Genomic DNA, 13,474 nt, shown 5'->3' with positions numbered 1-13,474 from the left:
ACAAATAAGGTAAAATGTTTGCACTTTGCCAAGCTGATCTACACAAAGGAAGGAGAGCCCTTGTTTGTCACAGCCAGTTAATTCTTTTACTTGGTCGTACCATTGACTGATGTTGGCCTGCTTCAGATGCAGCACTATGGTTGGGTAACAGGCCTTGTACTATGGTTGGGTAACAGGCTTTCTTTGCAGCTTATACTTCAACTTCACATTGCACTTTATTGTGTTTTTCATAATTTCCTGCACTTTTTAGCCATCATGCACAATACACCACAACATAAGCCCCCTATCCACAACCAGGCCCCACAGCCCTTTCATGGTTGTCTCCGGCTGCTTCATATGCCCTGGTTCAACCCTTACAAACCATGTTATTGCCCATAAACTACACTGCTCCACTTTGTGCTATCCCTTGCACACCTTGCATTTTGCTACACATTCAAGCTACAATGCCTCATAGGAACTTCAGCCTTCCCTCTCTTCTTTAGTTTCTTGTATTACTTGTTCTGCTTCTGACATGTATACACTCTTAAAAGTCTCCCTCTACTCATTCTTCCCCTATGTTCAAACCATTTCAAAATACCCTCCTCAGCTCTCTTATACAAAATCCTCTAACTATTACTCCTCTGAGTCTATCATTTCTTATTCAATCAACTTTCCTCACACCACATACTGTCCTCAAACATTTCATCTCCAACATTCCTTGCCCGCCTTTCACCCTCCTGCATGTTCAGGCCCCGATTACTCAAAATCTTTTTCACTCCATCTTTCCACCTTCAATTTGGTCTCCCACTTCTCCTCGTTCCCTCCACCTCCGACACATATATCCTCTTGGTCAATCTTTCCTCACTCATTCTCTCCATGTGACCAAACCATTTCAAAACACCCTCTTCTGCTCTCTCAACCACACTCTCTTTATTTCCACACATCTCTCTTACCCTTACATTACTTACTCGATCAAACCACCTCACACCACACATTGTCCTCAAACATCTCATTTCCAGCACATTCACTCTCCTGCGCACAACTCTATCCATAGCCCACGCCTCGCAACCATACAACATTGTTGGAACTACTATTCCTTCAAACATACCCATTTTTGCTTTCCGAGATAATGTTCTCGACTTCCACACATTCTTCAATGCTCCCAGGATTTTCGCCCCCTCCCCCACCCTATGATTCACTTCCGCTTCCATGGTTCCATCCGCTGCCAGATCCACTCCCACATATCTAAAACACTTTACTTCCTCCAGTTTTTCTCCATTCAAACTTACCTCCCAATTGACTTGATCCTCAACCCTACTGTACCTAATAACCTTGCTCTTTTTCACATGCTTGTGGCATGAGAAGCGTGGGAGGTGGGTTGATCAGAAAGGGTAGTGAGTGGTGTGATGAAGAAGGAAGATTATTAGTGAAAGAGAAGAGAGAGGCATTTGGACGATTTTTGCAGGGAAAAAATGCAAATGAGTGGATGTATAACAGAAAGAGGCAGGAGGTCAAGAGATAGGTGCAAGAGGTGAAAAAGAGGGCAAATGAGAGTTGGGGTGAGAGAGTATCATTAAATTTTAGGGAGAATAAAAAGATGTTCTGAAAGGAGGTAAATAAAGTGCGTAAGACAAGGGAGCAAATGGGAACTTCAGTGAAGGGGGCAAATGGGGAGGTGATAACAAGTAGTGGTGATGTGAGAAGGAGATGGAGTGAGTATTTTGAAGGTTTGTTGAATGTGTTTGATGACAGAGTGGCAGATATAGGGTGTTTTGGTCGAGGTGGTGTGCAAAGTGAGAGGGTTAGGGAAAATGATTTGGTAAACAGAGAAGAGGTAGCAAAAGCTTTGCGGAAGATGAAAGCCGGAAAGACAGCAGGTTTGGATGGTACTGCAGTGGAATTTATTAAAAAAAGGGGGTGACCGTATTGTTGACTGGTTCGTAAGGTTATTTAATGTATGTATGATTCATGGTGAGGTGCCTGAGGATTGGCGGAATGCTTGCACAGTGCCATTGTACAAAGGCAAAGGGGATAAGAGTGAGTGCTCAAATTACAGAGCATCAGATTGGGGAAGAGCAGTGTGGTTTCAGAAGTGGTAGAGGATGTGTGGATCAGGTGTTTGCTTTGAAGAATGTATGTGAGAAATACTTAGAAAAGCAAATGGATTTGTATGTAGCATTTATGGATCTGGAGAAGGCAGATGATAGAATTGATAGAGATGCTCTGTGGAAGGTACCAAGAATATATGGTGTGGGAGGCAAGTTGTTAAAAGCAGTGAAAAGTTTTTATCGAGGATGTAAGGCATTCGTACGTGTAGGAAGAGAGGAAAGTGATTGGTTCTCAGTGAATGTAGGTTTGTGGCAGGGGTGTGTGATGTCTCCATGGTTGTTTAATTTGTTTATGGATGGGGATGTTAGGGAGGTGAATGAATATGTATATGTGTATATATGTAACATCTGTGTATGAATCTGTGATCATCCCTGGGGATAGGGGATTAAGAATACTTCCCACATATTCCCTGCGTGTCGTAGAAGGCGACTGAAAGGGGAGGGAGCAGGGGGCTGGAAATCCTCCCCTCTCGTTTTTTTTTTTTTTATTTTCCAAAAGAAGGAACAGAGGGGGCCAGGTGAGGATATTCCAAAAAAGGCCCAGTCCTCTGTTCTTAACGCTACCTCGCTGACGCGGGAAATGGCGAATAGTTTAAAAGAAAAAGAAAAAGTATATGAATATGTGCGTATGTGGGTGTTTCTGTATACATAGGTGTATATGAGTGGATGGGCCATCCTTCGTCTGTTTCCTGGCACTACCTTGCTGATGCAGGAAACAGCGATTATGTTTTTTTTTTTTCATACTATTCGCCATTTCCCGCGATAGCGAGGTAGCATTAAGAACAGAGGACTGGGCCTTTGAGGGAATATCCTCACCTGGCCGTCTTCTCTGTTCCTTCTTTCGGAAAATTAAAAAAAAAAAAAAAAAAAAGAGAGGGGAGGATTTCCAGCCCCCCGCTCCCTTCCCTTTTAGTCGCCTTCTACGACACACAGGGAATACGTGGGAAGTATTCTTTCTCCCCTATCCCCAGGGATAATAACAATAATTATAGTGAGTGGATGGGTCTTTCTTCATCTGTTTCCTGATGCTACCTTGCTGCCATGGGAAATGGCGATCAAGTATAACAACATAAAAAACAATAATAATAATAACAGTGAATGGTTTCTTCGATTCAGGCAGCCATTCATCTGAAAATATACAGCTGAGATATTACAGAGCTGGGAGGTCATAACAGTAACTAATTAACAAAAGAGCTTAAGGCTAAAGTAGAGTTAGATGTTTCCATGCAATGTACAAGCACATGAGTGAGGTACATATACAAATTCTGAGTGGCAGATATGCAGAAAGTTTTACAGTACAATTACTAAGGTTTCTATGTTATGCACTTAGTGGTAATTACTTGAACATTAAAAGATGAATCATTAAATGCTGAATGAGTTACAGTTATATAGCAATTTACACACTGCATAGCTTACCTAGCAGATAATTTTTTATTTCCTTAGCTATAGCAAGTATGGGAATATTCTGACATCTGTCTCTAAGAGCTCTGATTAGTACAAGTCGATTTTCAAGATGGACAGTAAGCCATTGGGGTGAGGCATCAGGGGGGAGGTGGTCTCAGTGACGGGTGCATTATTAGTTTACAACAACCTCTATTTACACCATTTTTAGAATAAAGCGCATGGTCCACTTACAACTTTTATCAATCTACTCAAGCTTAAGTTTGAAACGAGATTATCATTGGGCTGACAGAGCAGTGGTGTGGCACTGCCAATGCCATGCAAGATGCTCACTTTGCTATATCTGATGAGGATGACCCAAAAACAGATCGGAATTCAAAGGTAGCCCATCAGGTGTCATAAAGCAATGCACCATGAGAAGACTTTCATATGAAGGCTAAAAAGACAACACTAGATTTCTTTTTGAAGAAAGATGACACATGCATGGAGTACTAGCCATTAACATCTAATGATGTAATAGCTGAACTCACTCAACAATCACCACCACCTTCCACAACATCTGAACCAGATGACACCCCTCCCCAGTAACTCCTCCCTCTCTGTCAGCACCAGCAAGCATATCAGGACCTGATATTCCTCTTCTGTGTTTGGGGCAGGTAGGGTTGGGAGGTATGCCAGCAGGGAGCTGAGGTCATGTTGTTGTAATTATTGACAAATAAGGTAAAATGTTTGCACTTTGCCAAGCTGATCTACACAAAGGAAGGAGAGCCCTTGTTTGTCACAGCCAGTTAATTCTTTTACTTGGTCGTACCATTGACTGATGTTGGCCTGCTTCAGATGCAGCACTATGGTTGGGTAACAGGCCTTGTACTATGGTTGGGTAACAGGCTTTCTTTGCAGCTTATACTTCAACTTCACATTGCACTTTATTGTGTTTTTCATAATTTCCTGCACTTTTTAGCCATCATGCACAATACACCACAACATAAGCCCCCTATCCACAACCAGGCCCCACAGCCCTTTCATGGTCGTCTCCGGCTGCTTCATATGCCCTGGTTCAACCCTTACAAACCATGTTATTGCCCATAAACTACACTGCTCCACTTTGTGCTATCCCTTGCACACCTTGCATTTTGCTACACATTCAAGCCACAATGCCTCATAGGAACTTCAGCCTTCCCTCTCTTCTTTAGTTTCTTGTATTACTTGTTCTGCTTCTGACATGTATACACTCTTAAAAGTCTCCCTCTACTCATTCTTCCCCTATGTTCAAACCATTTCAAAATACCCTCCTCAGCTCTCTTATACATAATCCTCTAACTATTACTCCTCTGAGTCTATCATTTCTTATTCAATCAACTTTCCTCACACCACATACTGTCCTCAAACATTTCATCTCCAACATTCCTTGCCCGCCTTTCACCCTCCTGCATGTTCAGGCCCCGATTACTCAAAATCTTTTTCAATCCATCTTTCCACCTTCAATTTGGTCTCCCACTTCTCCTCGTTCCCTCCACCTCCGACACATATATCCTCTTGGTCAATCTTTCCTCACTCATTCTCTCCATGTGACCAAACCATTTCAAAACACCCTCTTCTGCTCTCTCAACCACACTCTCTTTATTTCCACACATCTCTCTTACCCTTACATTACTTACTCGATCAAACCACCTCACACCACACATTGTCCTCAAACATCTCATTTTCAGCACATTCACTCTCCTGCGCACAACTCTATCCATAGCCCACGCCTCGCAACCATACAACATTGTTGGAACTACTATTCCTTCAAACATACCCATTTTTGCTTTCCGAGATAATGTTCTCGACTTCCACACATTCTTCAAGGCTCCCAGGATTTTCGCCCCCTCCCCCACCCTATGATTCACTTCCGCTTCCATGGTTCCATCCGCTGCCAGATCCACTCCCACATATCTAAAACACTTTACTTCCTCCAGTTTTTCTCCATTCAAACTTACCTCCCAATTGACTTGATCCTCAACCCTACTGTACCTAATAACCTTGCTCTTTTTCACATGCTTGTGGCATGAGAAGCGTGGGAGGTGGGTTGATTAGAAAGGGTAGTGAGTGGTGTGATGAAGAAGGAAGATTATTAGTGAAAGAGAAGAGAGAGGCATTTGGACGATTTTTGCAGGGAAAAAATGCAAATGAGTGGGAGATGTATAACAGAAAGAGGCAGGAGGTCAAGAGATAGGTGCAAGAGGTGAAAAAGAGGGCAAATGAGAGTTGGGGTGAGAGAGTATCATTAAATTTTAGGGAGAATAAAAAGATGTTCTGAAAGGAGGTAAATAAAGTGCGTAAGACAAGGGAGCAAATGGGAACTTCAGTGAAGGGGGCAAATGGGGAGGTGATAACAAGTAGTGGTGATGTGAGAAGGAGATGGAGTGAGTATTTTGAAGGTTTGTTGAATGTGTTTGATGACAGAGTGGCAGATATAGGGTGTTTTGGTCGAGGTGGTGTGCAAAGTGAGAGGGTTAGGGAAAATGATTTGGTAAACAGAGAAGAGGTAGCAAAAGCTTTGCAGAAGATGAAAGCCGGAAAGGCAGCAGGTTTGGATGGTACTGCAGTGGAATTTATTAAAAAAGGGGGTGACCATATTGTTGACTGGTTCGTAAGGTTATTTAATGTATGTATGATTCATGGTGAGGTGCCTGAGGATTGGCAGAATGCTTGCACAGTGCCATTGTACAAAGGCAAAGGGGATAAGAGTGAGTGCTCAAATTACAGAGCATCAGATTGGGGAAGAGCAGTGTGGTTTCAGAAGTGGTAGAGGATGTGTGGATCAGGTGTTTGCTTTGAAGAATGTATGTGAGAAATACTTAGAAAAGCAAATGGATTTGTATGTAGCATTTATGGATCTGGAGAAGGCAGATGATAGAATTGATAGAGATGCTCTGTGGAAGGTACCAAGAATATATGGTGTGGGAGGCAAGTTGTTAAAAGCAGTGAAAAGTTTTTATCGAGGATGTAAGGCATTCGTACGTGTAGGAAGAGAGGAAAGTGATTGGTTCTCAGTGAATGTAGGTTTGTGGCAGGGGTGTGTGATGTCTCCATGGTTGTTTAATTTGTTTATGGATGGGGATGTTAGGGAGGTGAATGCAAGAGTTTTGGAAAGGGGCAAGTATGCAGTCTGTTGGGGATGAGAGAGCTTGGGAAGTGAGTCAGCTGTTGTTCGCTGATGATACAGCGCTGGTGGCTGATTCATGTGAGAAACTGCAGAAGCTGGTGACTGAGTTTGGTAAAGTGTGTGAAAGAAGAAAGTTAAGAGTAAATGTGAATAAGAGCAAGGTTATTAGGTACAGTACCTCGCAAACGCGGGAGACAGCGACAAAGCAAAATAATAATAATAATAATATATATATACGCTCACACATGCACATATACGTATCAACATATAAATACATACACATACATAGACATATACGTATATACACATACTTGCTTGCCTTCATCCATACCTGTCGCTTCTCAGCCACATAGGACATAGCATTCCCCCCAGGAAGGGACAAAAAAGGCCACATTTGTTCACACTCAGTTTCTAGCTGTCATGTGTAATGCACCAAAACCAAAGCTCCCTATCCACATCCAGGCCCCACAGACCTTTCCATGGTTTACCCCAGATGCTTCACATGCCATGGTTCAGTCCACTGACAGCATGTCCACCTGGTATACCTGTTTATATACATGACTGGGAGATGTATAAAAGAAAGCAGCAGGAGGTAAAAAGAAAGGTGCAAGAGGTGAAAAAAAGAGGGCAAATGAGAGTTGGGGTGAAAGAGTATCATTAAATTTTAGAGAGAAAAAAAGACGTGAAGGTAGTAAAAAAACGTGTGTAAGACAAGAGAACAAATGGGATCATCAGTGAAGGTGGCAAGTGGGAAGGTAACATCAAGCAGTGATGAAGTGATAAGGAGATGGAGCGAGTATTTTGAAGGTCTGTTGAATGTGTTTGATGATAGAGTGGCAGATAAAGGGTGATTTGGTCAGGGTGGTGTGCAAAAGCTTTGCAGAAGATGAAATCCAGCAAGGCAGCAGGTTTGTACGGTATTTCTGTGGAATTTATTAAAAAGGGGGTGAATGTGTTGTTGACTGGTTGGTAAAGATATTCAATGTATGTATGTATCATGGTGAGGTGCCTGAGGACTGGCAGAATGTATGCATAATGCCATAGTGCCATTGTACAAAAGCAAAAGGAATAAAGGTGAGTGTTCAAATTATAGGGGTATAAGTTTGTTGAGTATTCCTGGAAAATTATACATGAGGGTATTGATTGAGAGGGTGAAGGCATGTACAGAGTATCAGATTGAGGAAGAACAGTGCAGTTTCAGAAGTAGTAAAGGATATGTGGATCTGGTGTTTGCTTTGAAGAATGTATGTGAGAAATACTTAGAAAAACAGATGGATTTGTATGGAGCATTAATGGATCTGCAAAAGGCATATGAACAGGTTGATAGAGATGATTTGTGGAAGGTTTTAAGAGTAGATGGTGTGGGAGGTAAGTTGCTCGAAGCATTGAAAAGTTTTTACCAAGGATGTGAGGCATGTGTATGAGTAGGGAGAGAGGAGAGTGATTGGTTCCCAGTGAATGTTGGTTTGCAGCAGGGATGTGTATTGTCCCCAAGGTTGTTTAATTTGTTTATGGATGGGATGGTTAGGGAAGTAAATGCAAGTTTTGGAGAGAGGGGTGAGTATGCATTCTATTGTGGATGAGAAGGCCTGGAAAGTGAGTCAGTTGTTGTTTGCCAATGATACAACTCTAGTGGCTGATTTGGGTTAGAAACTGCAGAGGTTAGTGATTGAGTTTGGAAAAGTGTGTGGAAGGAGAAAGCCGAGGATAAATAAATGTGAATAAGTGCAAGGATATTAGGTTTAGTAGGATTAAGGGACAAGTTAACAGGGATGTAAGTTTGAATGGAGAAAAATTGGAGTAAGTGAAATGTTTTAGATATCTGGGAGTGGACTCAGCAGCAAATGGAACCATGGAAAAGAAAGTGAGTCACAGGGTGGGGGAGGGGGCAAAGGTTCTGGGAGCAATGAAGAATGTGTGGAGGAGAGAACATTATCTGAAAGCAAAAATGGGCACATTTGAAGGAACAGTAGTTCCAACACAGTTATATGGCTGCGAGGGATGGGGTTGTACAGAGGAGGGTGGATGTGTTGGAAATGAGATGTTTGAGGTCAATATGTGGTATGAGGTGATTTGATCTAGTAAGCAATGAAAGGGTAAGAGAGATGTGTGGAAACAAAAAGAGTGAGGTTGAGAAAGCAGAAGAGGGTGTGTTGAAATGGTTTGGACATATGGAGAAAATGAGTGAGGAAAGATTGACAAAGATATATGTGTCAGAGGTGGAGGGAACAAGGAGAAGAGGGAGACCAAATTGGAGGTGGATGGATTGAGTGAAAAAGATTTTGAATGATCTGAGTCACAACATACAAGTGGTGAGAGGCATGCAAGTAATAATGTGAATTGGAACGATGTGGCATACCAGGGTCGATGTGTTGCCAATCGACTGAGCCAGGGAATATGAAATATCTGGGGTAAACCATGGAAAGGCCTGTGGGGCCTGGATGTGGATAGGGAGCTGTAGTATTACACATGACAGCTACAGACTGAATGTGACCGAAAGTGTCCTTTTTTTTCTGTTTTCCTGTTACTACCTCACTGAAGCAGGGGGCAGTGATGCTGTTTCCTGTGGGACTGGGTGACACCAGGAATGGATGAAGGCAAGCAAGTATGAATACATACATGTGTATATATGTATATGTCTATGAATGTTTTTCTTTATGGTCATACTTAGTCGCTGTCTCCTGCATTGGCAAGGCAGCACAAGGAAACAGGTGAAAGAATGGCCCAACCTACCCACATACAGATGTATATACATAAACGCCCACACATACACATTTACGTACCCATACATTTCAACGTATACATACATAATTATTTTTTTAATACTTTGTCAGTCTCCCGCATTAAGCAAGGTAGCGCAAGGACACAGACGAAAGAATGGACAAACCCAACAACATACACATGTATATACATAAACGCCCACACACGCACATTCACATACCTATACATTTCAATGTATACATATATATACATACACAGACATATACATATATACACATGTACATAATTCACACTTGCTATCTTTATTCATTCCCGTCGCCACCCCGTCACACATGAAATGACAACCCCCTCTCCCCCACATGTGTGCGAGGTAGCACTAGGAAAAGACAACAAATGCCACATTCGTTCACATTCAGTCTCTAGCTGTCATGCATACTGCACCAAAACCACAGCTCCCTTTCTCCATCCAGGCCCCACAAAACTTTCCTTGGTTTACCCAAGACGCTTCACATGCCCTAGTTCAATCCAGTGACAGCACGTCGACCCCGGTATACCACATCGTTCCAAATCACTCTACTCCTTGCATGCCTTTTACCCTCCTGTAGGTTCAGACCCTGATCGCTCAAAATCTTTTTCACTCCATCTTTCCCCTCCACTTTGGTCTCCCACTTCTCCTCCTCCCCTCCACCTGTGATACATATATCCTCTTTGTCAATCATTCCTCACTCATTCTCTCCATGTGACCAAACCATTTCAAAACACCCTCTTCTGCTCTCACCACCACACTCTTTCTATTACCACACATCTCTCTTACCCTTTCATTACTTACTCGATCAAACCACCGTACACCACATATTGTCCTCAAACATCTCATTTCCACCACATCTGCCCTCCTCCGCACAACCCTATCTACAGCCCACGTCTTGCAACCATATAACGCTGTTGGAACCGCTATTCCTTCAAACATACCCATTTTTGCTTTCAGAGATAATGTCCTTGATTTCCACACATTCTTCAATACTCCCAGAACCTTCACCCCCTTCCCCACCCTGAGACTTACTTCCGCTTCCATGGTTCCATCCGATGCTAAATCCACTCCCAGATATCTAAAACACTTTGCTTCCTCCAGTTTTTCTCCATTCAACCCTAGCTCCCAATTGACTTGTCCCTCAACCCTACTGTACCTAATAACCTTACTCTTATTCATATTTACTCTCAGTTTTCTTTCACACACTTTACCAAACTCAGTCACCAGCTTCTGCAGTTTCTCATACGAATCAGCCACCAGAGCTGTATCATCAGCGAACAAGTGACTCACTTCCCAAGCCCTCTCATCCACAACAAACTGAATACTTGCCCCTCTCTCCAAAACTCTTGCATTCACCTCCCTAACAACCCCATCCATAAACAAATTAAACAGCCATAGAGACATCACGCACCCCTGCTGCAAACCAACATTCACTGAGAACCAATCACTTTCCTCTCTTCCCACTCATACATGCCTTACATCCTTGATAAAAACTTTTCACTGCTTCTAACAACTTACATCCCACACCATAAACTCTAAATACCCTCCATAAAGCATCTCTTATCAACTCTATTACATGCCTTCTCCAGATCCATAAATGCTATGTACAAATCCATTTGTTTTTTTAAGTATTTCTCACATACATTTTTCAAAGCGAACACCTGATCCACACATCCTCTACCACTTCTGAAACCACATTGCTCTTCCCCAATCTGATGCTCTGTACATGCCTTTACCCTCTAATCAATACCCTTCCATATAATTTCCAAGGAATACTCAACAAACTTATACCTCTGTAATTTGAACACTCACCTTTATACAATGGCACTATGCATGCATTTCGCCAATCTTCAAGCACTTCACCATGGACCATACATATACTGAACATCCTTACCAACCAGTCAACAACACAGTCACCCCTTTTTTTAATAGGTTCCACTACCATCCAAACCTGCTGCCTTTCCGGCTTTCATCTTCCGCAAAGCTTTCACTACCTCCTCTATGTTTATCACACTATTCTCCCTAACCATCTCACTTTGCACACCACCTCGACCAAAACATTCTATATCTGCCACTCTATCATCAAACACCATACATCATCTGTGAGTGTATATGTTGATATGTATATGTATGTATATATGTATATGTATGTGTAAGTGCATGTATGGGCATTTATGTATATATATGAGCTAATGGGCCATTATTTCTTTGTCTGCACTACCTTGCTGCCATGGGAAAAGGTGATCAAGTATAATAAATAATAAATGAATAAAATATATTCTCTCATTCTCAAAACTGTTTACAGTCATTCAAAAACCTCCAGAAATACTCCATATAACCCTCACCTTGCACAGTCTTCAAATTCAGAGGTGCATATACATACATATACCCAAGCAATCTTCACAATTCAAATCTTTCCTTTCACCCACATTATTCTCATTCTATTCTATCCATGCTCTGTAATACCCTCCCAAACTCTTGGTGATAGTAGAATTGCACATCCTTCTTTCCCTCTTCCCTGATAATCTTCTTCAACACCCATCCATATCACTCCTTCAACGACCTCCCATAACCTACATTCATCATTTCCATTTTCACTCTGTACATCCTGCCCAAGGACATGGGTTTCCCCAATACCCAGCACATCCAAGCAATAATTCTTAAAGTTCTCCACAAGCTCCCTCCTTTTACTCTCACCAAGCATCCCATTCACATTCAGCACCATCACCCTCAATCACTCTCTCACCAAGCATCACATTAACATTCAGCACTATCACCCTAACTCACTCATCTCTTTTACTCCTCAGCATAACCGGTAGACTCAAGTGCTGCTTCTTAGCCTTTTGTGCCTCACCTTTGAAAGACCACTGGCATATGGCAACTCCAGTGCAGTCTCCCAGAGGAAGTGAGGCTTCCAAACCTTCTGGAAATCTAAAAACCTCAGCAAACCTCAAGGGTTGGTCTGTATTTAAAAGGAAAACTACCACTACTATTGCCTTGATGGGGTTGGGAAATGCCTCCCCATTTAGATTCACTCCTAAGGGTGAAATAAAAAGGTTACCATGAGAAGGTGTGGTGAGACTTGGATACTCTTGAAAACTAAAGTATCCCCTCCTGGTGCTAAAATTTGAACTTTGCCAGGTTTGAGCCTACCCCATTGGTTATGATATTGCCACTTTCTGATTATACAATTTTTTTTTTAACGTTCTTTTAATTGTCTTATTCATCATGCAAGACTGCTTTGTGCTAGCCCTGCTATCATGGCAAAATCTCTGATGTACTTGCAAGTACAATATATTGAATAAATAACAATTACACTGTTCATCATCAAATACAGGGAGTCAAAAGATTTCTAACTACCACAAGTTACTACATGTTACTAGTGTTATGCGTGGGGAGGAAGCATCACTAAAATCCAGATGCTTGGTATGGCTGGATGATGCAATGGATAGCTTGGTATGCACTTCAAACATAAAAATCTAGACTTAAAAATCAACCCCATTAGAATTTCAGTAAAATCATGCAGCTTTTGCCACGTCCTGCATCTAGAGTACACCACAAAACGTATTCTAATGACAAATATTGCCTCATCTATGTGCAAGTGTAACTTCTAACAAGTTTACTCTCACAAGCATGGGAGAACATGTTGGCTCTACTATGCTTCAATGCTTCCCACTAAACACATTAACATCCATAATTACACCACATCATAACTTACCATGATGAGGCACAGATGAAGGTTGTGAATTTGGTGTAGGGAGGGGTGATGGTGTTATTGAGGCAGGGGAATCTACTGAAGGTGGAGGTCCATCCGTGACTCCTGCCTGTCGTAAGCTAGGTACACTCCCAGGAGTGGTCACACCTCCACTCTTGTAGCCTCCAAATGCCCCACTTCCATTGCCACCTCCAGGAGTTCCAGCTCCACTTAATCTGTTAAAAAAATTGCTACACTGTCAGTGCTTGGAAAACTAAAAGTGATATATAACATGACTGAATCTAAATTCTTTTTTAAGACATCTGACATAAATTTCAATAAGCTCAAATATCCACCTAAAGATTTTACATAACAAAATCTATGGCTGACATAAA

The 13,474-nt window shown here is 42.0% G+C and overlaps 1 protein-coding gene across 3 annotated transcripts in view; it reads right to left on the bottom strand.

The window, feature by feature from the left end:
* skd (mediator complex subunit skuld) overlaps positions 1 to 13,474 on the bottom strand; it is a 722,241-nt gene that overhangs the window by 348,857 nt on the left and 359,910 nt on the right. For all 3 annotated transcript variants that reach the window (XM_071664981.1, XM_071664980.1, XM_071664979.1), the window contains one exon: positions 13,104 to 13,315. In XM_071664981.1, the coding sequence (XP_071521082.1) occupies positions 13,104 to 13,315 (212 nt within the window). The remainder of the gene's footprint in view (positions 1 to 13,103; positions 13,316 to 13,474) is intronic.

This window comes from Panulirus ornatus, chromosome 9 (assembly GCF_036320965.1).
Source record: "Panulirus ornatus isolate Po-2019 chromosome 9, ASM3632096v1, whole genome shotgun sequence".
Taxonomy (NCBI): domain Eukaryota; kingdom Metazoa; phylum Arthropoda; class Malacostraca; order Decapoda; family Palinuridae; genus Panulirus; species Panulirus ornatus.
This window is presented reverse-complemented; position numbering and strand designations above follow the sequence as displayed.